This window comes from Phyllostomus hastatus, unplaced genomic scaffold, assembly GCF_019186645.2.
Source record: "Phyllostomus hastatus isolate PE091 unplaced genomic scaffold, TTU_PhHast_1.1 phas_scaffold_12, whole genome shotgun sequence".
Classification (NCBI taxonomy): Eukaryota; Metazoa; Chordata; class Mammalia; order Chiroptera; family Phyllostomidae; genus Phyllostomus; species Phyllostomus hastatus.
Genome location: NW_025334007.1, coordinates 14,388,169 through 14,416,168, shown reverse-complemented (window position 1 = coordinate 14,416,168; position 28,000 = coordinate 14,388,169). Strand labels below are relative to the sequence as shown.

Below are 28,000 nucleotides of genomic sequence, written 5' to 3'. Positions count from 1 at the left end.
ACCTGCTGTTTTTCATTAATCCGTTGCAAAGCAATTTTTCAACTTCTTCCAATGTCTGTGAACATTGCTTACTCCCAGACTTTACACCGTTAGCAGCACTTGCTGCTTTAATCGCTTCCTTATTTCTCACTATCATGGAGAGATCATCGCTCTTGGCATCTTGAAGATCAAAGCAGTATCAGTCACACCTACGCCACTCTCATACTTAGCTAAGATCTTTTTTCTTTTCTATCAGGGGTCTTATTAACTGCCTTTTACACTTAGTGGTATCACTCTTCACGTTTTTCTGACCCATGATTAGCACTTAAAATGCACAAAAGTATAAGATAGTAACGACAAATATGGGAAGATTCTGCACTATTCAGGAGCTACCATGAACCTGAGGTGTTGACCTCTGTTTCATCGTGAGAGAGGGGCTCAGTGGCGAGCTAGCGATGAGCAATGAAGCATGTTCTCTTGTGGGGCGTCGTGACTCCTACAAGTTCTAGCAAGTGCAACGAGTCCCAAGCAAGCACCAAGTGCTGAAAACTTCTTTGTCGTCAAAATGTGATGAGTACCGGATTTGATGAGGTCTGAAGCCCATGACTATTGAGGTATGACTGTGTATCTAACTGAACAATTGAACAAATTCTAATAAAATTGAACAAATGCTCCTCCCTTCCCAATCTGGATCTTCTCTTACATCTTAGGCTTCTAACATGAGCAACTGAATAGATAATGGTGTAATCTGAAGACAGAGGAAACATCTAAACCACATAGTTGTTTCCTCAGAAGAAGGAATGTGGTAGAATGGACTGCTTGTTCTTAGTTCTTTTCTTCCTTCCCCTCCTTTACCAGGGTTTGCTGTGGACAGAAAATAAATCCCAACCCTGCCCCAGCTGGTGTGGCTCAGTGGATTGAGCACCAGCCTGCGAATCAAAGAGTCACTGGTTCAATTCCCAGTCAGGGCACATGTCTGGGTTGCAGTCCAGGTCTCCAGTGGGGGGTGTGTGAGAAGCAACCACACATTGATGTTTCTTTCCTTCTTTCTCCTTCTCTCTCCTTCCCTCCCCCTCTCTCTGAAAATAAATAAATTAAATATTTAAAAAATAATAATAATAAAATAAAAAATCAATCCCCACCCTCACTGACTTGGCTTGGTCTGGTCTCTTCTGCACTTCCACCATTGGGCCTGAGAAGAACATGCCCTGAGTAGCTGCTGGTGATACGTGTGGCAGACCGGAAAGCTACCTGCAGCCGGAAACCTGGTGCTGCAGACCCACAACCACTGGCAGAGCCCTGAGTAAGAAATAAATGCGCACTTTCGTAAGCCATTGGGATTTGGAGAGGTTAGCTGTTACGTAGCATTATCCTGTCAGAAATCACGGCACCCCCGCAGGTTGCTAGTGAGCACTTAAAATGTGGCTGGTCTGAGTTGAGATGTGCACGTGCTGTAAAGTGTAAAATGCACGCCAAATTTCAAAGACTTAATATGAGGACAAAAGTGTAAAATATGCCATTAATAATGTTTATGCATATAAGTGAAACTTATAATATTTTAATCGAATTTATTGGGGTGACATTGCTTAATAAGATTATATTTCACGTATACAATTCTACAATACATCATCTGTATATTGCATTGTGTTCACCACCCCAAGTCCAGTCTCCTTCCATCACCATTTATCCCCCCTTGACCCTCTCCTACCTCTCCCCATATTACTAAAATTCATTTCACCTGTTTCTTTGTACTTTTTAATACGGCTACCAGAAAATTTCCAATAATACGTGTGTCTCACATATTATCTTCTGGACCGTGCGGGTCTAGAAAGCAACTGGGGTAGAAAAGGGAAGAGAAAGGGGATCTTGGAGCGCTCCTAAAATGGGGGGTGGGAACCTGGGTTTCCCACCACCCAAGTGTCTCTGACTGTTAATGAGAATACTGACAGTGCTCACAACGCACAACTTTCAGGGTGTTCCAGATTTGAGGAGGCAGGCTCACTATGTCTCAGGAGCATCCTTGGAAATACTGGGGTTAGCCAATGATTGGTCTTGCCAGTGTTTATGATACAAAGACGGATCTACTCAGCTCCTGCTCATCCACCAGGACTCGGTTCAAGCACTGAATTAGGCCCTTCCCCAGCCCAACCACATCCTACAAGTCTTCCACATTCTCTGCTGCATCAGTTCAGGGCTGGGCCCACGACGTATGCACTGTGTCTATGAGAAGCTGAACTAAGTAAGTATGGACCTTTCCCCTGTTCTTATTTTTTTTTAGCATCTCATAATTATTATTATTATTTTTTACTAAATAGAGAAATATAATCTCATCTGAAATAAGAATGCTACTTGAGCCCTGACCATCATGGCTCAGTTGGTTGAGTGTCATCCCACAAATCAAAAGGTCTGTGGTTCTATTCCCAGTCAGGGCACACACCTGGGTTGCAGGCCTGGTCCCTGGTTGGGGCAGCTATGAAAGGCAACTGATCAATGTTTCTCTCCCTCTCTTTCTCCCTCCCTTCCCCTTTCTCCAAAAACAAATAAATAAAATCGTTAAAACAGAGGTTATTTAAGCATTTGGGTAAAACAATCAACTTTGCATGCTATGTCTCTGGAAGAACCCACAGCAGTCAATAATATGACCTCCGAGGAAGGGAACAAGGTGGCTGGGACAGAGGTTGAAGAGAGACTTTTCTGTAATTGTTCAATGTGGAATCTCCTGTAATAAATTCTTTTAAAACCATTTAAAGAGAATATCTTGACGATATGGAAATATATATATTTTTTTCATTTTTCAATTACAAATTGACATTATTATTGACTAGATGGTTAATGGAGAAAACAAAAAATAATGAGTCCTTTCAGCTGCAGCCCAATCCAAATCACAATCAAATAACAGTGCGCATTGAAACCAAGCAGGCACTGACTCCGTTGAAACAGTGCCACCACTCAGCCACCGCCCTGCCCAAGTGGGAGCCGTATCTCCACTGGGTCTCCTAGCTCCTGGTCCACTGTCTGTACTGTGTGACAACAGTCACAAATTTGGGTTAAATGCTTACTGGATTAGCTCAGTAGGCCTTCCCTAGCTCCCCAGTTTGTCATAAGACCCCATTTTATACTCTCTCACAAGTCTCTTTGGCCTTATTCTTGGATACTCTCATAGCCCCCTGAACATATCACAGTTATAATTAAAGACTTATTCTCCTAGATTTGTTTAAAACCTGCCTTCCCCCAAGTGACAGTCATGTGCAAGAAGGTAGGTTGCTTCTACAGGGAAGGAAAAAGGATTTCACCGTTATTCTTTTAGGTTCTTGGCTGAGACTGTCCTGTAATAAAAATGACAGACAAATGAGAAAAACAAACAGAAGTTTAATAACACGAATACCTCTTGCATACATGGAAGGCCCAGGAAAACTGAGTAATTCCCTGAAATGGCCCAAGCTACCACCTTCAACACCATCTCCAGCTAAAAACAAAGGAAGGTGTGTGTGTTCGAGGGTGGGGTTGCGGGCGGGGGCGGGGGGGGGGGAAGGTCAGTTATGGGAGGTGACCAGAAAGGCACAGTAAACAAAAATGAAGCTGTTATTATGTAGATTTAGGTCAGCACCTTCTCCAGTCATGAGAATTTCTACAGATTTAGAGTCATTCTTTTCTTCCTGATACAGAGAGGGAGACACCCATACTAATGGAGATTTTCTTTATAAATATGTGTCTTTTACAAAAGTGTTAACTTTTACTCAATTTTTCAAAGCTTTTCTAAGTTCGCTGTTTCTTCAAAATAATCAGTGTAAAATAATCCTATGCCAGAGACATATTTTGGGGACCAATTCTGTTTTCCCCAGCACCTAATACCATGCTTGGCTCATGCTGGGGGCTCAAGATACATTTGTTGAATGAATGATTTATAACTTTCTGTATGTTTATGTCCCACAGCTGATCCTTATCCTAAGCAGCCATGCTACTAGCATTGTGTAGTTTCACTGGATTCCAAGTGCAAGTCTGCAAAAGTGAAAAGTCTTGTACAGCAGCAACAAAGAGGCTGGTTTATTGCATTCCATAAGTGTCCTTCCTTCTGGTCCTATTTAAAGCATCATTAGCACAGCAGTGAAAGCACTCCGTTAAGTGACTTTAGAAATCATAATCATTACAATTAAAAACTGCCATTTAAGCCAGACTACCCTTTTGTTGTGTTAAAGTGTGCCCTCTGTCTTACAGCCTTCTCTCTATGAAGCCTATTTTAGCTTTTAACCTACCTGCAGGCGTTTCACTTAGAACCTCCTGTGATGTTCAAATTGTAATTTTCACAAGTGGAGCCCTAAAGCTCTTTAATATTTTTGTTTACCAGAATTATTCAGTTCATTTCTGCATGTCTTTGGTAGGTGAATTTTCTGTAGCATCTTAGAAAATAATGCTGTAATTCTTTATGGCATTAAGAGATAAAAGTTAAAAGCCCCAAAACGATCACAAAAAAATTAACTGAGCAGTTAAAATATTTAAGTTAGTATTGTAATCAGGCAAACCAGGGCGCGGCCACCTTGACCCATGACTCAGCAATTAGTGTTGAAGGGAACAGGTTTTTATTAACAGGGTTCCAACTTTAGTGGGACTGGGGGCACTCCTGCTCAGAGCCCCTCTCCCCCACAAGACCCGGAGCCTCCCTTGCTCCCCCAAACCATGCCCAGAAGTTCCCCATATTCTTATCTGTCCTTAAGCTGGCTGTGCAAACAGATCCCCTGTGGAAGGGGCACTTGTGGGTCTCCGAGTCCCCATCCTCTCCCAGCAGCTCTCTCCTTCAGGGTCTGGGGTGCGCTGTTCTCAGCCTCCACGCAGTGGTTCAGGGAAACAGGTGCTGTGTTACACTGGGTCGTGGTGGGGTCCAGGCAGGCACAGTCCCAAGACAGTGGCTTCTCCACACATCCTTCAGAGAAGCAGTAGTACCTTCTCTCTCACTCCAGATCGCATGGCTTCTCTCTGTGGTGGACCCTCTCTCTTGTACCAGACCTTGTAGCTGACCTCCTCCTACACCCTTTCAGCCCATGTGGCTTCTTCCCTCTTTCAGCCCGTCATCATTTAAATGCCCAGGCTGGAATTTCCTGCGGGACGTCTTATGCGGCCCCTCCTATGATGTGTTAGCGCCCACCATTTTTACCAGTTCCCCCATACCTTCCACCTTCTTTTGGCTGCCATCTTTAGTCAGGGCATGAGTCCCCTGTGGCACAGGAACATCCAGGGTGGGCATCCACCTCCCCTGGCTATGTCAGGAGTCACTGTACTTTTAAATCCAGCACACCTGTGGCCTTGGGCAGCAGTCCCCTTTCCTTCAGGGAAGGGATGGCTATTAACTTGCCATTGTTATGCAAAGTATCTCAAAGGCTTTATCATCCACTTCCCCCTTCCCCCAAGCCAGGGTTGTGGGGCTTTCCTCCTATTTGCAGGGGACCCTCACCCTGTACCCCACTAGAGTATCAGAAAGCTCAAATGTAAGCAACAACTACATCAGCACAAGCACATTGAACAGGGAAGATCAAGAAGCATAGTGGTTGAGATTGTTGCATAACAGGGCTGAGACTGGGCGAAGTGAGGGAGTTGTAGAGCTGGACTCTGTCTTTATTTTAAAATGTTATATTTTGTTCATTGTAAAAGTTAAAAATTTGATTTCTAAAACAATATGGCATTAAGCCCTGACTGGTGTGGCCCGGTTAGGGGGCTGATGTCCTGCAAAGTGAAAGGTTGTTTGTTCGAGTCCCTGTCAGTGCACATGCCTGGGATGTGAGTTAGGTCCCCAGTTGGGGCATATAGGAGAGGCAACCAATCAACGCTTCTCTCTCACATCATTGTTTCTCTCCCTCTTTTTCTCCCTCCCTTCCCCTTCCTCCAAAAATAAATAAATACTTTTATTTATTTATTTTTATCTCCCTCTTTTTCTCCCTCCCTTCCCCTTCCTCTAAAGATAAATAAATATTTTTTAAAAATATTGTACTAAAATATTACTGATGCATCCTCAAAACATTAAACAGAATTACCATGTAGCCCAGCAATTCCACTCCTAGGTATATACACAAAAGAATTAAAAAAGAGGTACTCAAACAAATATTCAACAGATGAAGACAAAAACAAATTGTGGGAGATACATACAATGGAAGTTTATTCAGCTATAAAAAAGGAATGAAGCGCTAATACATACATCATACAACAAGGATGAACATTGAAAACATGGATGCTTAAATGAAAGAAGCCAGATACAAAAAGCCACAAATTGTATGATTCCACTTATATGAAATATCCAGAATAGGCAAATCCTAGAAATAGAAAGGGGATTAGCAAGTTAATATGGGTTGGGAGGAGGTAGGAACGGGGAGTGAGTGCTACGCTAGGGAGTATGGAGATTTATTTTGGAGTGTTGGAAATGTTTCAGAAGTCGATAAAGGTGGTGGTGGCACAACATTGTGGACATACCTCATGCCACTGAATTGTTTGCTTTAAAATGGTTAATTCTATCTTATGTGAATTTCACCTCAATGAAAAAATATAGATGCACTGATCTTGATTCCTGAGTGTTTTTATGCCCCCCTTAAATTCTGTGCCTGAGCAAGGGCTTTACTTGCCACCCCTAGTCTCGGAGCTGTTTAAACTGCCTTTTAACTAGAAATAAACAAGGTGTGAATTTTTAAACAGCTTGGGCTGCACCCAAGTCTGTGGTTGAGTTCCAGGTAACAGGATGACTCATTTTTGACTCAAAATTAGTTACTGCATGTGCCCTGCCACCCTTCCCATACAGCACAGTGAAGGCTTCCCTCTCAGTTCCTGGAATCTCAGTTCCTGGATTCTTGCTCACCACCTGACGTCAGGATACACCAGACAAAACAAGAATACGCTTTCTCCCCAGTGAGGTTGTTGGAAAAAGTTTAATAGGCTACAGAAATCTCTGAGACCCCCCAAGGCTGCTTCTGCAGGAAAGAAGGAAAGGACCCCTTTGGTTCTGGTTCATGAAAGTACATATTATTACATTCCCTTTGAGGCTTTCACCCCACGTTTGGTGGAGCACAGTTTGGCGATTTCTTCAGATCGTTGCTTTATCTTGTTTTCCCTTACTTCAGAGCCTTAAAACCAAAAAAAAGGACTATAAGTATCAGCAACATCAGAACCTGAATGATGTAAGTCTTTAAAATACTCCCAGGTAATGTTTGCATCATTTTGCAAAGTCCCAGGAGACTTTTGGTTTGCTCCCAAAAGTCTCCATGTTTGAGGCAAACCTAAATAAATACAGATACACTTTGCAGGGTGAACATGAATATTCAGCCACCAAGTGAAATACAAAGCGAGTTCACACTGGAGCAATCAACTCTTTACAACTTTCCCCAGAGCTGCTGTCCCTGCTAAAGAGAGCAGCTCATCCACTTCAAGGCCTCCCATAACCCTAGGGTCTTCCCAGGCACACTCGACCTCTGAGCTGGAGTGCGATCAAACTAGCCATGCTATCTTCTCTAAAACAGCTTAACAGAGCAGTGGGGAAAATAAGCTGCCCTCAGCCAGTCTCTGCCCTCTCCCTACAAAGGAATAAAACACTATTTTATTTTACATACATCCAAGGAATCCCGCTTTCCATGAGTAACCTAGACCAGGGGCTGGCAAACTGTTTTTATAAACAGAGTTTTACTGGGACACAGACACGCACATTCAGTTAAGTGTTATCTGTGGCTGCTTTTCCTCTACAATGGCAAAGCGCAGTAGCTGCCACAGAGACCACGTGGCCTGCGAAGCTTACCATATTTACTATCTGGCCCTTCACAGAGGAAGTTTGCTGATCTCTGACCTAGGCTATTGGAACTCTAACTACTTCGACCTCCAGGTATGCATTTATAGGTGGGCTTTATATACTTATTCTGGCCTCAAGTGCATTCTATTCTCCCCAGGCTAGCTGCTAGCTTTCCCAGGTGCATTCCAGTTTCCCAAAGGTACCAGTCTGTTCGGCTACCTCTGTCAGGCAAATAGGATCCTGCTACAGACAAATCTTGGAGTGCTTGCCGCCTTCTACACCAAGATGAAAGCTTGTCTGTAAAACAAACAAGAACTTCAAGATTCCTTCTTACCTTCTCAGGCAGTGCCTGTCATTCCGAGTCATGTTTTACTTTCAGCTTATTTCCAACTCAGCTATCCTTGGCTCTGAAAAGCTGTCATCACTGGCATCACTGTATCTATCACTAGAGCAAAAAGGGAACTAATTTAGCGAGGTATTAAAAAAAACCCAGACGATTATCCTATTTACAACCCAAATGCTTTCCATAATTAACCCCAACTCCTTCTTTTGTCAGAAGAATTTACCTCTTGTTTTCACCTTAAATTGGAAGTAAGTTATTCAGAAAATCATAAAAGCATTTCCATTTAGATTAAATTTATAATCTTCTGAAGACCACTAATCATTTCTAAACTTTTGACAAAAGCCTTAGAAGCAGATTGCTTCTAACCCTCTTACCTACTGTCTGCTTTCCACTAGAAGTATTATGTTAATAATTTAAGTTAAAATGAGAGCCTGAGCTGATGGACCCATTTATTTTCTGTGAATCTACTCTTACACTGAGCCCAAATTGCAGTCCATCTGAGGCTAAGCATCACTGAGTCCTATCCCTGCTGGTATCAGTTTGTTCTCAAATGCAATAGCAGCATAAAATAGTAACCAGACACTCACAGTTTTCTCATGTTTTACCCATCCAATGACAACTGCTTCCTTTAGCAACACGAAAGGACTACAGCACAGTGAGAATAGCTGCACGGCCCTTGCTAGCATTAGCTGAACACTCTTCTTTTTGTTCAGTGGCACGTTGGGTTTTGTCTCTGTGTTTGAGGACTACAGCAGCTCCCTAAATAGCCCCAGTGTGGAGGAGCTGGTCATCCACAGTCAGCAAACTCCATGGGGATGCTGAACTTGGTGGTCATTAGAACTAAGACATACACGTTGGCTCAAGACCCAGGAAACATCCAGTAGTGCACATCAAATACATTAACGTACTTGGTAAACTTCCCTTGAAATCCTATCTGCTTCAGCCCTGGCTGGTGTAGCTCAGTGGATTGAGTGCGGGCTGTGTACCAAAGGGCCGCTGGTTCGATTCCCAGTCAGGGCACATGCCTGGGTTGCAGGCCAGGTCCCCAGTGGGGGCCACACAAGAGGCAACCACACATTGATGTTTCTCTCCCTCTCTTTCTTTCTCCCTCCCTTCCGCTCTGTCTAAAAATAAATAAGATCTTTAAAAAAATCCTATCTGCTTCAGATCCTATTTTCACAATGATGTATACAGCATGAAAGTTTCCCAATCCAATACACATTCTCATAGCTCCATGGATCTGAGAAATAATTTGCATGCCTATGCTGTTTTCAAATTAGAAAATTTTTAAAAGATTTTACTTATTTATTTTTAGAGAGGGAAGGAGGGAGAAAGAGAGAGAGAGAGAAACATCAATGTGCAGTTGCTGGGGGCCGTGGCCTGCAACCCAGGCATGTGCCCTGACTGGGAATCGAACCTGCGATGCTTTGGTTCCCAGCCCGCGCTCAATCCACTGAGCTACGCCAGCCAGGTCAAATGAGAAATTTTATGGGATGCTCCAACCACCTTAAGTTACATGGAATATTTAAAACAGGCCCAATGTCAATTCTAGAAATGGTAGAATTAATGCCTAAAACCTCACCAAAAGGTTATGAGGGCCAAAAGAGAATGTATAAAGGTGATATTGAAAACTATACAAAAATATACGCTATTGTTATTCATGAGGGCTACATATTCATAATATGGTATGTCGCAAAAAGTCGTGGAAATGCGAAGATGTTGTGAAAACTGCCAAGTGCATGATTTTCAGAATTGTTTCCTGTACAATCTCCTACCCACATTAGCAAGTAAACTTGGGTGTGTCTGTTTCTGACTTAATGGCTCTCATTTCCTGTCTAATGGCTGTCTGCCCCAAAGACTGCTGAAAGGATGGCTTGGTTTGGGTTTACTCATCTCCAAAGCAAATGACTGGCTTCACTAACTTTCTTTCATATGTGTCAGGGCCTGGGGGTAAAACAATCAAGTAAACCGTGCTACTCTAGAGCAGAATTATCAAAAGAGGCATGCTGCTAAACTTGTCGATTTCTTGGCATTCACGTGTCGGCAAAAAAACAAGTGCTAGAAGTCAACTGTGAGTCCTCCCCCACATGCAGAACAGCAGGGCCCTCCTGCATATTCAATAAAATATGGGTGCTAGTCTGAGACACGTGTGACTTCATGGTTCATTTCTGTTTCACACAGAACAGACTGAAAGCAGCCACAAGACACACTTATCTGGGTATAATTTCACTGAGTTCAAAATTTCTCAGCTCTGTCTTAAAACTAACCTGTGCTTTAAAATAATCTCTGTATGTACACATACACACACAGAGACTCTCAGTGAGGAGAGTTATTAGATATTGGGGTCTTGCATGTTAAATTTTATGAAATGCCACAGAATATAGACCCATTCATATGTGTCCTATGACATTTGAGAAGGGAAAAGTTTTTTTTAAGATTTTATTTATTTATTTATTTTTAGAGAGGGAACGGGGGCGGGGGGAGAGAGAGAGAGAAAGAGAGAGAGAGAAACATCCATGTGCGGTTGCTGGGGGCCGTGGCCTGCAACCCAGGCATGTGCCCTGACTGGAAATCGAACCTGCAACACTTTGGTTCGCAGCCCGCGCTCAATCCACTGAGCTACACCAGCCAGGGGGGGAAAGTTGTAAACTTGCACTGTCCGGTATAGTAGCCACAAGCCACACTAGCTATCTAAATTGAAATCAATTAAAATTAAATACAATTTAAAATTCCATTTCTCACTCAAACGCATTGAACCACATCTCAAGTGCTCAATAGCCATGCATGTCTGGTGACTGCCATATTGAATGGTTCAAATTATAGAAAATTTGTATCACTGCAGAAAGTTCTATTGGATAGTGCTGATTTGAAAAAAAAATACATAATGATTTTTTTAAAAAAATAAACCCTAATCACCATGCAATGGTCCTCCTGTAATGGGGTGCAGAGCAGGGGTCCCCTGAAAATAGCAGAGAGTATCACCCACAGCCCTTGACTGGGGAAAGGGGAAGTGGATGATACAATGTTTAAGATATTTTGTATAACAATGGCAAGCTAATAGCCATCCCTTCCATGAAGGGAAGAGGAGTGGGGTGGCTGGAGAGGCAGGTGCCCCAGTGCCACAGGGAACTCTTGCCTTGACGAAAGATGGCAGCAGAAAGAAGCTACAAGACGCGCGGGACCTGGCCAACACGGCGGACGCCAACTCATCCTAGGCGGGGCTGGGTATGAGGTCATGCGGGAAGTTCCTGGCCCGGCATTTCAGTGAGGGCAGGCCGAAAGGGTGCAGGAGAGAGTCCCTCAGGAACAGAAGAGGTCAGGGGTGAAAGAGAGAGTCCCCCACAAACAGAAGAGGTTGCAGTGAGTGAGAGAGACCCGGGGACGCACCACGCACGAGGTCCGGAGGCGGGCAAGGGAGAAGGTCGGACTAGAGAAGGCGGCGGCAGAGCGGACGGAGCTGCAGGGACCTGCCTAACCGAGCACAGAATCATGGGAGATGCTTGGAGCTGACCTGTGACTGGGGATGCTGAGTTGCAGGCTTCTGCTTCTCCAAAGGACATGCAGAGAAACCACTGTCTTGGGACTGTGCCTGCCTGCACCCCACCACGACCCAGTGCAGCATGGCACCTGTTTCCCTGAACCACTGCGTGGAGGCTGAGAACAGCGCACCCCAGATCCTGAAGGAGACAGCTGCTGGGAGAGGATGGGGACTCGGAGACCCACAAGTGCCCCTTCCAGAGGGCATGGAGGATCTGTTTGCACAGCCCGCGTAAGAACAAATGAGGATATGGGGGACTTCTGGGCATGGTTCTGGCTCATGGCCTTTTGGGGAGCAAAAGAGGCTCCGGGTCTTGTGGGAGAGAGGGGCTCTGAGCGGGGGTGCTCCCAGTCCCACTGAAGTTGGAACCCTGTTAATGAGAACCTGTTTCCTTCAACACTAATCGCTGGGTCATGGGTCAAGGTGCCACATGGCTGAGCCCAGTTTGCTCAGCCACACTCCTTGTCACTCCCTAAAAAGGATTGTTTAAAGGTCTAGCTATCTACAGTTAAGTAAGATCAGAGCAGATCTCTCTCATACGTTCATGTGCCTCCCAAATAATAGAGGCATTCTTTTAAAAAAGTTTTTCACTATAGCATTTCTTGCAAGACAAAATCAAAATCGCCAGCAGCAAAGCATGGGAATCGCTATCCTTACAACCCTGGCTTGACTTAAAAGACTCGACAGCAATGTTCTACACATGGTTCTTTGATAACGAAAGGCTTGTGGCGGTCAAGTTTGTTTGTCAAAGACTCCTGGTTCTTAATAAATTCCCAATATAAGAAAACATATATTCCAAGGTACCAGGGCAAGGATACAGTAACGCCTCATACATTTCCACTTTTATGCTACCTTGGGGGCAGCCATTAAACCACTTCTTCTCCATTGACAGGAAGTGGTGGTTGGAATTAAAAAATTTTAATGGCATACTTAGGATTCCCAGCATGCCCAAGTTCCTACAATACTTTACATCAAAATCCATTTCATGTGGAAAAAAGCATATTTTAAAACAGGTTGCCATGCACAGTTTTCCCCAAAGCATTGTTACTGCTGTACTTCCTTCCTTCTCAAAGAGCCCCGGGAAGCCATAAAATATAAGAGCAATGGAATAAAAACTTAGTATGCTTTGAATGAGTTCTGCATTGAATGAGTAAATGGCAGAACACAAGGCCGACAGGGCGCAAAGCGCACAGTAGTGTATATCACTATTAACTCCCTTCCTGGCTGCCGCCACATCATCAGCCCGCAGTGACCCACAATCAGTAAAAAGCACCTTTTAACCAACACTTAATCCTCGAGGGAAGGTGCACTCAAATGTGCTTTATTAGCAAAGTCTCAAGGTACGGAGTTGGAGCCGAACAATGACAGCAGGGGCAGGGGGTGGGGGAAAGTGCTGTTTTAAAGGATGTTTAAAAGGACCCTTACAAAAGAAAGCAAAAAGGAATGTTTCCCAGTTCACTTTTGCTTGCAATGTAACAGAGGGGGAAAACAGTATTTTCATAGCAGTTTAAAGTTTGCAAAGCACCATCTCAACTGTTTCTCACAACAACCCGAAAGGACGAAGAGCCTGGGGTTTAGGAGGGGATGTGGAAAAATTACCCAGTAAGTGGCAAACCCAGAAATTAAATCCATAGCACTCACTCTACTCGTCTACACTGTCTCCACAGAAATAAAAATGCAGGGCCCGGCACAAATCATGCCCCTTTTTTTATTACAAAATCTCTTATTACAAAATCATAAGCAGGTAACTCTGTAACAAGACAATATCACACTCAAGCACACCAAAGGACATTTTAGGTGGAATGCACAAATTAAAACTATAAATTATTGCACCCATATTATTACCCTACCAACCACATTCAAGCAGGTCTTTCTTTTGCCGGGCCCTGTATTTGCACCATATATTGCAAGAATGGTCCTTGGCAACATCAATCATGCAGCCCAAAGGTTAAAAAAAGGCAAGGTGATTTCAAGTTTAAAATAGTGCTGGAAAATGCACGTCACATTCATGCAGGGGAAAAGGAGTATCTTACTGTCCACATCAAAGAGAAAGGGCCACCCAAGGCAGCATGAGAAAGGAGGAATGCCATTCTATAATCAATGGAGGGACCACTCCTACTTCCCAGGCACCCCCCACTCTACCTGTCAGCAATGATTTGGGTGCACTCAAAGAATAACAGGCTATGTACTGCTGCTCCCTTCTCACCAAGCACTTTAGGAATGTATATTAAGAGCCAAGAGAGCAGTGTGAGTGGAGGCGCAGGCATCAACACCTTCTGGGGAGATCAGGGGACTGTGAGCTCTTCCGTAGGGATTTGTGTGCATTTTATCCTGTAGTCAAGGGAAGCCACTGAGAGTTTTAAGCTCCAAGAAAATGTAGGAAAATGATTCTGCTGGCAGAAGATGGATTGAGAGGAGGAAAGCCGGAAGCATCGACACCAGGTAGGCTTTGCAGTAGGCAAAAGATGAAGTAGACTGGGACTAAGGCCAAATTAATACGAGCATAATAATAACACTTCCCATTTCATTTCCTGCTATAGACCAGGCACTGTGATAAGTGCTTTACATTTAGTACCAGAGTTAATCTTCATTACTCTCATGTGAAATGGGTACTATTAGCGTTCCCGTTTTGTAAAGAACCAGATGCAAAGAAGAATGAGGTGACAGTCTCACCTCCGGAGCTCAGAGGCCCAGGCCATGCCCCTTGCAGCAAGGCAGACGATATGAGGAGTGCAGGTGAATTCCAACACCCTGATTCTCCAGGGTCTGCTGACTATAAGCAATGGGAGAGGAGGAGGGGGAATCTTAGCTTACTCATATGTGGATGATGTGGATGGTGGTACTGGGGCAGGAAGACATCTATCCTGATGTTAGTCACAATCCTGGGAGCCTGGGAGCAGCCATAGAAGAGAGAACAAGCTATAATGTGGCACTTCCCACACTGCTGAGGCTGTGTGCTTGCACATCAGTGTCCTTTCTCAGCTGGGGTCTGTATCTGAGGACTCCTAGAAGGAGGTCATTGCATGGGAAGCTTTGGGGATATGAACAGCAGGCAAAGACATTCAAATTGGCATGTTTGGGCAGTTTTTCAGGAAGTGGGTCCACAGCTTTCATTCTTAGAAGGTAATTTGTCAGCCTGCAAATGTAGAGAACCATTATATTACCTTCAGGACAGGGAATGTATTCTTATTCTGCTAGCACATGATTCTCTTCTGCCCAGCATTGTGGCTGAGATCAAATAAACGTTACTACACGTGGTGCATTGAGGGAATGCTGAGGTATGCAGCTATTAAACATTATGAGCGTTGTGCCACTTGAAAAAATGCACACGAGGTGCTAAGTGCAAAAGACAGGCTTTTGCAATTAATAAAGAATCTGTGGTCTGGCTGGCATAGCTCAGTGGATTGAGCATGGGCTGGGAACCAAAGTGTCCCAGGTTCGATTCCCAGTCAGGGTACATTCCTGGGTTGCAGGCCATAACCCCCAGCAAGCGCACATTGATGTTTCTCTCTCTCTCTCTCCCTCCCTCCCTTCCCTCTCTAAAAACAAATAAATAAAATTTAAAAAAAAGAATGCTTTAAAAAAAAAAAAGAATCTGTGGTGATGCTTTGAGACTTGTATATGAACATCCTCTTTTCCCACAACCTTGGGTGCAATGGTTTTGGCATCCATCGATGATATTTATTTGGCCCACTTATTACATCAGGGTTGCTTCTATGTTTTCAATTGGCCTTTAAAAAACTTTTCTGAGTAGCAATATGGAATTTTAAAAAATGTCATGTGCTATAATTCAATACTGCCATTTTTTTTTTGATGTTCAAATTGTCCAAAAATGAGGCCAGCAGGAGCCCTATCAAACTGACTTCTGTGACCTTATAGAAAACTTCCTCCTTAGTGGGGTTTTTTTAGCTCTGCTTTCCTTGAAGTCCAGCAATACATTCCAGCCCCATCTTGTACTTTCCCTGCCCAAGTTCTGGATTCAATCATTTCTTCCTGGAGCCCTAGTTCATTTCACTGGTGGATGGTATTTCAGAAACCAAAAATGGAAGAAAATATTCCTTTGCAAACCAGCTATCGAGTCACTACCTTAACCAGGTGATTACCTTGGCATCATCCCCAGTGGGACAACAAAGGGATGTTAGGAGCTTTATGTTGTCTCCTAATGTGTACATAACAGCCCCAATGGACTATTCTTCCACAAATGTCTAACCTAATTCTGATCATGAGGAAACAACCAGATGAATCCAGATTCTGGTCATTTCTACGGGACAACTGGCCTAGACTCTTTATACAAGTCAATGTTATTACAATGGAATATACTTAGCAATAAAAAGATGAGGTCTTGCCATTTGTGAAAATATGGATGGGCTATGTGCTAACTGAAATAAGTCAGAAAAAGATAAATACCCTATGATTTCACTTATATGTGGAATCTAAAAAAAAACAACAAGACAAATGAATAAACAAAACAGAAACAGACCCACAGATACAGAGAACAACCTGATGGGGGTTGGGTAGATGGGTGACATTAACGAAAAGAAAAGAATGGGGAAAAGGTCAATGTTCTTAAAAACTAAAACAAAACAAAACAGGGTCGTTTATTCAGATCAAAAGAAACTAAGGAAACATAACGTAGGGGTTCAGAACAAGTCACATCAAGATATATTTCTGCGGATTTTTTTTAAACTGAAGGCAACAGAGACCCTGCAGGCTCATGAGAAACTTTTACCTCGCCCCTAAAGAATTTAAATTAGCCCTGGCTGGCGTAGCTCAGTGGATGGAGCGCGGGCTGCGAACCAGGCATCACAGGTTTGATTCCCAGTCGGGGCACATGGCTGGGTTGCAGGCCACGGCCCCCAGCAACAGCACATTGATGTTTCTCTCTCTCTCTCTTTCTCCCTCCTTCCCTCTCTAAAAATAAATAAATAAAATCTTTAAAAAAAAAGGAAGAATTTAAATTAGGAGGGTGGACTAGAAGGTGAAGGTGAAGAGATTAGCCAAACAACATATATGTATAACCCAGAGTCACAGACAACAGTGGGGTGATGGCCAGAGGGAAGGGGGCGGGGTTGAGATCTGGGAGGAGGGAGGCAAAGGGAGGAAAATGGGAATATCTCTAATAGTGTCAGCAGGAAACATAAAGAAAAATAAATAAATAGATGAAAAATAGTATGTAAATTAGGGCCCTGGCCCATAATAATAGTTATCACCAGAAAAAACTTTTCATGGCCTGTCTATATGGCAGGCTAAACTTCTAATTCCTGAATAAATGCTCTTCTTATCATCCTGCAATGACCTTCCTTTTCTGTGAAGCCCCAGGTACCTTACCTCATCCCTAGTGCAAAATGTCATATATGCACAGTTTCCCTTTCTGTATCTGAACCTCTCATGTATGTGGCGTTGCTGACTCTCTCAAGTATGTGGAATTCCCATAAGTATGTACAGATCAGTCCAGAAAGTATCCAGCCACGTGCCATGAAAAATAGAGACCTTTATTGCAGATGATACAAGATGCAAGAAATATTGTACATAGGACAACGATGCCTCAGTCCCCTTCAAAATAGTCATTTTTGGACCTCACACAGTTCTCCCAATCACCATCAGTTCCCCATTATATTTTCCTGAATCTCATTGATGGTCTGAAATCTCTTCCCTTTCAAAGGTGATTTTAGTTTAAGGAAAAGCCAGAAGTCACAGGTCACCAAATCTGGGCTGTAGGGGGGCTGAGTCACCTGGGTGATGTCATGTTTCACCAAAAAACTCTGCACGAGGTGTGATGCATGAGCGGGCATGTTGTCATGATGAAGCTGTCAATCACCAGTTGCCCATAGCTGTGGCCTTCTGAATCATCTGAATAGTTTCCACGGAGGAATGTTCAGGCTTAACACAAAATTGGATGCAGATTTATTGCTCTACTCACTTAGTCATTTTGAATGCAACGGCCACACAGTACACGTGCTCACTCAATGGCATCTATCTCCCCCACTGACTAGTACAGTGAAGTCATCATTGTTCACGTATGTACATTCTAGTCACCTCTCCCCGGCTGGCTGTCAGATTGCATCGATGGGGCGCAAACCATTCTCTTTACATTAACAATGGTTGGACTTTTTCCGGACAGACCTCATATGTAACTACATTTGGTTATTTTCTGTTATTAGTCTGCTTCACGTTGATTTACTTACTATGCCACCCAGAAGAACCTTGAAGGGTACAGGAAAGTTTCTTCCCCCACACAATAACCAAATGAACCTTGAGCGAATCATGATTTATATTTCTTATTTTTTAAAAAGCTAAAAAAAATTGGGGGTAAATGGATAGATTTAAATATGAACTGGATATCAAATGATGCCATTGAATGCATGTTAATTTTCTTAGGTGTGATAATGATATTGCAGTTATGTGAGAAAATGTCTTTAATTTTAGAAAATGCGTGGTAAGTATTTAGGGGTGGAGTGCTACGATGTTTTGCAACTTAATATAAGGGGTCCAGAAATAAATTCTACACATATGCACAGAGAAGCAAGTGTGGTAAAGTGGTAACAATTGACGAATCTAGGTGAAAGATATAAAACTGTTCATTCTACTATTCTTTCATCTTTCCTCTAAGTTTGAAAGTTTTCAAAATAAAAGAGTTGAAAAAATACATATACACACATACACTCATTATTATGATTGCAACTGTTAAAAGAGTAATATATGCATATAGAATAAAGACTGGAAGGAAATACTCAAAAAATGAGTACAGTTACTGTGTTAAGCTGGTGGCTTTATGGGTCCTCTTTTAAAAATATGTATTTATTTTATTAGAGAGAGGGGAAGGGAGAGAGAAAGAAAAGGAGAGAAACATTGATGTAAGGGAGAAACATTGATCGGTTACCTCTTGCATGGGCCCAGACCAGGAAGTGACCCCGCAACCCAGGCCTGTGCCCCGACAGGACAACACCCAACCAAGCCACACCCATCAGAGCAATGAGTCTTCTTTTTCATTTGCCAAACTTTCTGTAATGTTACATCTAGAATTCAACGGAAAACACATCTTCCCAGGCTAGAAGCCAGCACATTAATTAAAAGTGAAATCCAAATAGTCACCAAAGAGACGGCAGACACAATGGTGAATGAAACGGGTGCCTTCTCTCCCTGACTGCTGCCAGAATTCAAAGTTAAAAGTTGAACGAAGCCCTGGCTGGCGTAGCTCAGTGGATTGAGCGCGGGCTGCGAACCAAAGTGTCTCAGGTTCGATTCCCAGTCAGGGTAAATGCCTGGGTTGCAGGCCATGACCCCCAGCAACTGCACGTTGATGTTCCTCTCTCCCTCTCTCTTTCTCCCTCCCTTCCTTCTCTAAAGATACATAAATAAAATCTTTTTAAAAAAGTTGAATGAGAAGGGTAAGCAGTAAGAAGAGAAAGAAGTTAGATCCCAGGAGCACACAAGAGATCAGGAAATGGAACTGGCTCTGGTTATGTACTTCCTTTAAGGACCCTCTGATTATAAAGTACTTTCAACTTCTCAGTTGGGTCTGAAATGATCAAGCAAATATAAGTAACTTCCCTCGCATTGTTTCTGCATTAGCCTGCCTCCTGATTCACCACAAAAAGATGATTTCTCTGCACCAGAGAGAGTATACGGTGGGTGGAGGCATGGAATCCAAGATCCTAAAATATAGGATCAAATGCTACTCAGATGTCTTAAGATTTCAATTTTATCCTTTAAACAGATGTTTCCCCAAAGAGCTGCATTTCTATGAACTGCTGGCTGAACACCATGTAAGATCTTGGTATCCGACGTAGCACCAGTGCCATCTAAGCAAGCGAGTTTCCCTGTGCCCTGACAAAGGGGCATGATAAATGCCAGCACTACAAAAACTGGAAGTCGTTATAAACTTGGTGTGTGGTGATTGTGCCTAAGAGCCTTGCAGGGCAGTGCCAAACACCCATGTGCTGGAAAACAACCTCTGAACTTCAGCCTCTGATCCCTCTTCTGTTTCCAGTCGCTCAAAATGGAATTCTGGACAGGGATTATGTGCTTGTTTCTACACACTAAACAACTCACAATGACAAGCACCTTTTATTACACGCTGGGGCAAAAGGAGGTTTACAGGTGTTTGTATGGACAATAATATAATAGTTAATAATAAATAATAATACAAAAATAAGCTCTGTGTTGCATACTCACAACTGTAACCTCCTTTTGCCACAACTCGTATCTTTACTATGTCTCCTAAAATGTTTTTCTTTTTTTCTATTTTTTTATTTTAATCATTGTCCAAGTACAGTTTTCTCCCTTTTACTCCCATTCCAGCCCACCCACCCAACCCTCCCCACTTCCCTCCCATTACCACCCTCCCCCTAGTTTTTGTCCATGTGTCCTTTACATTTGTTCCTGTGTAAAATGTTTTTCTTTACAATGACATGAAATTGTCTCATTTCATTATATCACAGGCTAGCAAGACCATGCAAATTTGTGTTTACATTTTATACATGAGGCAAATTATGTTTAGACACCAAGGGAGAGCTATCAGCAAAGAATCACAATGATTTATTTAATGGACCAGAAATTCCCATTGGGTTTAGTTAGCCTAAAAATAGTTTCTTAGATTCGTGCAAAAGAGTTAACATACTAGGCCTGAGGCTGCTATCTCTAGAAGGGTCTGCTTGCAGGGGAACTGGGTAACTCGGCTTTCAGAATGTTTTCTCCATTACGAACTGATAAGGTCATTTCACCGGGCCTCGGCTGTCTGTACAAACAATGTGATTTGTGGTAAACATTTGCTCTCTTTTGGGGAGTCTGGAATTTGAGTGGCTGCTAGGAAGAGAAAGGTTACGTGACTAGCTCCCGATAAAAACTCTGAACTCGGAGTCTCAAATGGGCTTCTCTGGACACATACATCACACACAAGTTGCTGCCTTTTCACTGCCAGAGGGACTGTGAGCTCTATGTGATATGTCGCAGGAGACAGGAGAACATAGGAAACCTGCAAACAGATTTCTCCAGACTCCACTTACACCTTTTTACTTTACCGATCCAGCTGTGTATGCTTACTCCATCAATGTAATAAATTTTAGCTGTGAGTACAACTGTATTCTGATTCCTTCTAGTGACTCATTGAATGTATGGGTAGTCTTGGGCGACTTCCAAAACCCAGACTCTTAGTTTGATTTTGCATACAACTTTTGATTAGCTTGTAAGCCTAAAAACTACTATCCTGAAACCATTATGCATCTTGAACAGACTGCTAAAGTCTAAAACTAGGTGGAAGAGTTTTAATAATTGCTATCATTCTACACGTAGGGGAGTAGCTGAAAATTTAGCTCACCACGTCTCGATCCCAAAACATCTGTAGTGCACCTTCCCAGGCACTAAAACATAAATGTTCTCCACGAGGCAGAATGCAGAGGTTATAGCTCAGGTGGATTTGCTCAAAAGCAAGGATTGTCACATTCTGGGCTTTAAAGATGTTGCCTGCACAGGTGCCATGCAGTTAAATATCATCAGCCAATTTCTGGGAAAGGAAGTCCTTATTCTAGAGATCATATTCCTTGTCACATTTGTTTAGGATTGATAACAGACAGTAATCTTGTTTGACAGAAATACAGGCCCAGCTCAGCTCCCATTAGAGCCCGGCCATCAAAGCCATCATTTGCTGTTCAATGTTCACTAATGCCGCGAAGCTGGGCACAGAGGAGTCGAAGTGCACGGTTCCTCTGCAATCCTGGTGTCTGTCACTGGATTAATTCATGGCCACCAATCTTAGCTGAAAAAAACCCCTGGCAAGGTGTGTCAAGATTAGACTAGACTATATCCATCCTCCCCGCTATCCACATTTATTACTTGAATGGGTAATAAAAAAAAACCCCTGTGACCTAGGGAGTCAGGGAGACAGAGATAAATAAGATGCCGGCTGCTCTTAAGGAATGCAGCAGTGTGTGCCTAATACATAGGCATTCTCTGACAGCCACGGAAGTGTGTTAGTCCGTTGTAATTCCAGCATCAGCATCAGAGTTTTGTTAAAAGCTTTTCCTTCTCTCCGAGACATACTGCGTTTGGCTCAGGAGTCACTAGCAAGCAGTCACTTTTCTCAGAGCCTACCAGTGAGCTTTACCAAGAGACCACACCAGCCCCATGCGGGAATCAGCAAGTTGGCCAGCACACAGGTGGCAGGCCACACACCCAGATACCATTCCTTTATTAGTTAATGCTGGCGAACAATCAAATAGTTCAGCGTGAATTAGTACGCGTGAGTTATTTCTCCCAGCCATCTAACTTGCTCCACTGTTACCCTCGTCTCACGTGTGATCACGGGCAGAGTGCAGAGAGTCCAGTGGCTGAGAAGGGTCACAGCACACACATTCAACATGGGAACACGCTGACATCTCCAATCTGCTGCAGAAGCCGTGCAGCCTCGCAACACAGGAAGCAGCCTGCTCCTCCCGGGAGGCCAGACTCCAGCTCCATGGGGCACAGCATAAAAATGAGTGCGCCGGTTCAGGAGTGCAAGCAGTGATCATTAATTCAGTGAGACGCCTGACATGCAAAGTAAATAAAGCTGTTCCCATATGAACACATAGTTAAACGAAATGCTAGGGAACTGTTAGCTTCTCTTAGCAGGTGATGTCGAAAATAAGCAGGCTTGCGTAACACGGGCACACACATACACACCAAGCACTGATCCCAGGAGTCCTCAACTGCAGTATCACAAGGGTTGTGTGCTAGGATGAGGGTTATCCACGGCAATCTTCTAAATAACACATATCCAGTTGTTATGATACTAACTGTAGGTATGGCACTACTAACTTAGGTATAGTCTATGATTCTGGCTGGTTCCTCCCACTTTCACAGTTATTACATGTAATATTCTTGGATGAGGAAAAGTAAAATACTAATTCTCCCCAAATTAATATTTAAATGTAAAGAAATTTTTAAAAAGATTTTATTTATTTATTTTTAGAGAGGGAAGGGAGGGAGAAAGAGAGAGAGAGAGAGAGAGAGAGACATCAATGTGCGGTTGCTGGGGGCCGTGGCCTGCAACCCAGGCATGTGCCCTGACCGGGAATTGAACCTGCGATGCTTTGGTTCGCAGCCCACGCTCATTCCACTGAGGCACGCCAGCCAGGGCTAAATGTAAAGAAATTTTAATGAAAATCCATAAAGGATTTTTAAAATCAAACCTGATTTATACAATCATTGTACAATTCATCTGGAAGAGCAGCAAAATACCTCTTTCAAAACATTAAATAATGATGAGAGTAGGGTATATAAGGGCTTGATTTACAATAATGCTATGATAATGAAAAGGGTTGTAGGGATTTGGAAATAAGAGGCAAAATCATTAATGAAACAACACACAAAAAATCCCTCCAACTAACCTAAATTATTCAACTTACTAACAATTGAGGTGGGGGTGAAGGGAGGGGGGCCAGAGCTCTACCTCACACACTACACCAAAAATAAAGTTAGCATAGATTACAGATTTAAGCTACTATTTAAAACTGAAATCATAAAAGCGCTAGTGAAAAAAAGCGGGTTATTATTTATATAACCTCTTGATAAGGAATGACTTTACACATGACACTAAAGGCAGAATTCATACAAGTAAAAGATTAGACTATATACATAAAGAATATATACATAAATAAGAACTACATGAAGTTCTTATTTAAAACTCTTTAAAGAAAATAAAAACTATCATTGACAACTTAGAAGAAAACAAAATCGCTTTGAAAAAATATTTGCAACCTAACAAAGGATTAATGTCCTTTATACATAAAGAGCCTACCAATCATTAAGAAAAAGAATATAAAAGCAAAAGGAATGGTAGGGCAAAGTATATGAACAGGCAATTCATAAAACAAAGAGCCAATAAAATATTCGTATATATTTATTAATCAAAGAATCCACAAAAGAAAATCCTAGTTTTCACTTATCAAAATAACAAAAAACATTCTAAAATAATGCCCACCATTAGCCTGATTTGGAAAGCCAACAGGTTACTGCTGTAGATATGATTAAATCATTTTTATTAAGACAAAAAGTTGCAATTGTTAGAAAGAAAAAATGGTTCTTTGCTTTAAAAAGAAAGCCTACAATGATATTAAATTTTATGAGAAAGCCCAGGTATTGATAACTGCATCTTGGGTCATTGTTAAGAGCAGGAAGCTGTTTACCTGGAGGACAGTTTGCATCCCTGTTGGAGGAAGGCATTCAGGTTCCCAGTTGCTGCGAGTAAGAGTCCCAGGTATGGAGGGGAAGGCTTCATCGGCCTAGAAGAAAACTCAGGATGGAATTGGACACCAACAAAATAGGGGTGATCTGAAATGAGAACAACCATAATATGATTGAAGCAAACCCAAGAAATACTTTGAAGGTCTCATCTTTGAATCAGAAATTCATTCAGTGGTGAGATGGGTTATTTAACTTGTTAGCATCATAGCCAGTTACTCTCACCGTCCATCTTCACAGAATTTCAAATCGCGAAATGCATCTCACCTCATAAGAAATTCAACATTTTGCCCTGGCTGGTGTAGCTCAGTGGATTGAGCGCGGGCTGGGAACCAAAGCGTCCCAGGTTCGATTCCCAGCCAGGGTACGTGCCTGGGTTGCAGGCCATAACCCCCAGCAACCACACATTGATGTTTCTCTCTCTCTCTCTCTCTCTCCCTCCCTTCCCTCTCTAAAAATAAATAAATAAAATCTTAAAAAAAAGAAAAGAAATTCAACATTTTATTTGTGGAAGGCAGTGTTAAAATGAGCAACATTAAGCACAAAATTTTCAATGGGAAATTGAATGAATTCTGCTTTCCCAATATCTGCGTGCTTTTTGAAGGCCATTCATAGACTATCCTTGGGCCGGTTTCCACGGTATCCCTCACACTTGACTAACTACATGTCATTCTCTCTCTTAGATGGCTTCAGACCATTTTCTACAAGGTCTCCTTTCCCAAGGCAAGGGTCCCTTGGGCATGCAGCAAGTACAACTGCTTTTCTAGGCACAGCTTTAAGTTGGGCATTAATCATAGGCAGCACCATGACACTGAAACTGAGCTCAGCCTACGCCAGTAACTTATCCGTTGTGACGAACAGCCTGTGAGCGATAAAAGGATGGCCTTTCAACACGTTCACAGTGGTTATGGCGCAAGGTGGGAAGAGTCCAAAACTTTTTCAACTTTTTCTTCCTTGTACTTTTCTGTATTGTGTGAAGCTTTACGATGAGCATATATTACTGGGGGAGGGGGGAAATGAAGCTATTTTCATATTGAGAGTTGTAAGAACCCCCTATATGAGCAATTCAAGTTCTCCTAGATATAATAAGAATTTAAAAAACTAGCTTTTCAGCCCTGGCTGGCATAGCTCAGTGGATTGAGCGCGGGCTGGGAACCAAAGTGTCCCAGGTTCGATTCCCAGCCAGGGTACATTCCTGGGTTGCAGGCCACGGCCCCCAGCAACCGCACATTGATGTCTCTCTCTCTCTCTCTCTCTCTCTCTCTCTCTGTCTCTCTCTCTCTCTCCCGCCCCTTCCCTCTCTAAAAATAAATAAATAAAATCTTAAAAAAAAAACAGGGAGAGTGGGGTGGTTCATTTATTTAAAAAAAAAATCCTAGCTTTTCCCCACTACTTTTTAAAATATATATTTTATTGATTATGCTATTACAGTTGTCCCATTTCCTCCCCTTTATCCCCCTCTGCCCTGCACACCGCCTCCCACCCGCATTCCCCACTTTCAGTTTATGTCCATGGGTCATACATATAAGTTCTTTGGCTTCTACATTTCCTATACTATTCTTAACCTCCCCCTGTCTATTTTCTACCTACCATTTATACTGCTTGTTCTCTGTACCTTTTCCCCCTCTCTCCCCCTCCCACTCCTCCACAGTAACCCTCCATGTGATCTCCATTTCTGTGATTCTGTTCCTGTTCTAGTTGTTTGCTTAGTTTGTTTTTGTTGTTTTTTTTTTAGGTTTGGTTGTTAATAACTGTGAGTTTGTTGTCATTTCACTGTTCATATTTTTTATCTTCTTTTTCTTAGATAAGTTCCTTTAATATTGTATATAATAAGGGCTGGTCCAATAAGGTTATTTAAAGCTTTACTCTACAAAATTGTAGCCCATAGCCACATGTGGGCTATTTAAATTCATTCAAATTAATTGAGTATGTTTCAATACTCAATAGCCTCATATGGTTAGTGGCTACCATATTGAACAGGGCAAAACATTCTATCATTGCAAGTTCTATTGGACAGCTCTGAGTCCAGAAAAAACCAGTATGGAAATCCTCTACTTCACATCTAGGAAGAAACCCCCTTGAATCAGAGGGACACTCAGGAACAAAAGCTTGATGAGAGGAATGCCACCTTCTCTCAGGAATGTGTCCCCTGAAGAAAAGTAGAAGAGAAATCATCCATACTTAGAAAAGGAACTAAGCAGTGTAGCTTTAAATTTAAGATGCAATGAATCTTACAGCACAGCAACTAGCGACGTCTGTGAAAGAAGCAGACCATTATTGCGCTTTTGTATCACTATAGACAGAAGCTGAGCAATGGATCATGTTATTGTCAGGGACAAAATGTTTAAATGAATGCATCATTGCTTTGAACCACTTTATCAAAAAAAAAAAAACAACCCCATGCCAATATGAGGAAAGAGACTATAAAGTTTTTATTTTGATGATGCTCTATCAGTCAGATAAAGTCTTTTACATAATACTCTTAATTGCTTTGAACCAAATTCTGACATTGTACTAATCTCAAGCTTTATTGTTCTGTTTAGAATTGCTTTAGTAATATAGGGATTAGTGGATATGCTTCTAAGTGGTAGCTAAGATTCAAATCTCCTGGGGAATTTTTCTGTGTGTGTGTGTGAGAGAGAAACAAGTGTTATGGCTCCCTGACCTTCAATATGCTTATAAATACACAGCCTGACAATTTCACAAACATGTGGATTCAGTAGGTCTGGGTTGGGAGCTGAGGCATTTCTTTATTATATTAAATATTATATTATATTATTATTATATTAAATATATTAGTTTTTTAATGTATTTTTCCCTTAACATTTATTGCCCTTATCTCCCCTTCCCCCCACAATCACCACACTGTTGTTCATATCCATGAGTCCCTTGTCCTTCTTGCTCGATCCTTCCATCCTTCCAACCGTCCCCAGAGCTGTCGTCCTGCTCTCTATCTATGACTCTGTCTCTATTTTGCTTGTTAGTTCACTTTGTCCATTAGATTCCACATATGAGTGAAATCATACGGTATTTGTCTTTCTCTGACTGGCTTATTTCACTTAGCATAATGTTCTCCAGGCCCATCCATACTGTTGCAAAGGATATGATGTCATTCTTTTTTTACAGGCAAGTAATATTCCATTGTGTAAATGTACTGTGGTTGTTTTATCCAGAATTTTCCTTAATAAAATGAATTCCCTGTGGCCAGCTTTTAAAAATTGCAAGGTTTTATAGCAGCTGGCTCTCATTTCCTTTGCAACCCACATGCAGTTTGAAAGTGTCAAAGGGAATCTAAAAACTTAGAAAGAAAGAGGCTTCTAACATTTGCTGACAATAATGAGCAACAGAAGAATTAACAGAGAATAGTTATTTGAACGAAGTAAACAAATAGTAATCTCATTAAGAAAGTCTCCACCCTCTCACTAACTTGCCTGTGATCCACACTATACAACTCTAAATGGTGGGCATTTCCATCTTGGAAAGCTACAGGAAATACATTATCATTTTAACATGGATTAACATGGATTGATCATCTTAAGTGAAAGGTCCAATGAAAATAAAGGAACAATAAAATCCCACAGGGGTGGCAGCAGAAGGAGGCAATGACGTGGCTTGGCTCCAGCCAGTCCAGGTACTAGCTGGATAGCCCCGGGCAGTTTATTTCACCTGTTTGCACACTGAGCCTCCTTCTTGGGAATAACATCCCCTGCCTTGGAAGTTCCTAAGGCATGCAAGAATCCCTAGCAGGGGGTCTAGTGAGAAGCACTAGTGAGATAGACTCAATGCCCCTTCCTATCCTTCTTTCAGGGTCCAGGTAACATGCTACTATGCTCAAAAAAGCCTTTTCCAACTTCAGTTCCCCTCCCTGCTCGGGACTCCTGAATCAGTACCTGAACAGATTAGACACAGAAAAGGAAAGGGACAGAGAAAAGGAATTTGAAGCAGAGGACAGTGACGTGGGCTAAGATGGAGCAAGAAGAGGAATAAGCAGTCCAGGTTATCTGGAGCCTAAAGGATATAGATAGAAAAAGAACGTTCTAGAAAATTATGCTACCATTTGTAGAGTATCCTATACATACTAAGCATTCAATAAATGACAGTGGTTTATCCAACAACTTGGTGTCACATACATTGCATTGTCAGAGCCCTGTCCTCATTAGGAGTC

General features: G+C 42.3%; 1 protein-coding gene across 2 annotated transcripts in view; it reads right to left on the bottom strand.

Moving 5' to 3' along the window:
* Positions 1-6,865: 6,865 nt before the first annotated feature.
* CTPS2 (CTP synthase 2) overlaps positions 6,866-28,000 on the bottom strand; it is a 99,775-nt gene continuing 78,640 nt past the window's right edge. For both annotated transcript variants that reach the window (XM_045856130.1, XM_045856131.1), the window contains exons 17-19: positions 23,781-23,925; positions 8,070-8,180; positions 6,866-7,079 (exon numbers count right to left, since the gene is read on the bottom strand). In XM_045856130.1, the coding sequence (XP_045712086.1) occupies positions 8,111-8,180; positions 23,781-23,925 (215 nt within the window). In that variant the 3' untranslated portion in view covers positions 6,866-7,079; positions 8,070-8,110. The remainder of the gene's footprint in view (positions 7,080-8,069; positions 8,181-23,780; positions 23,926-28,000) is intronic.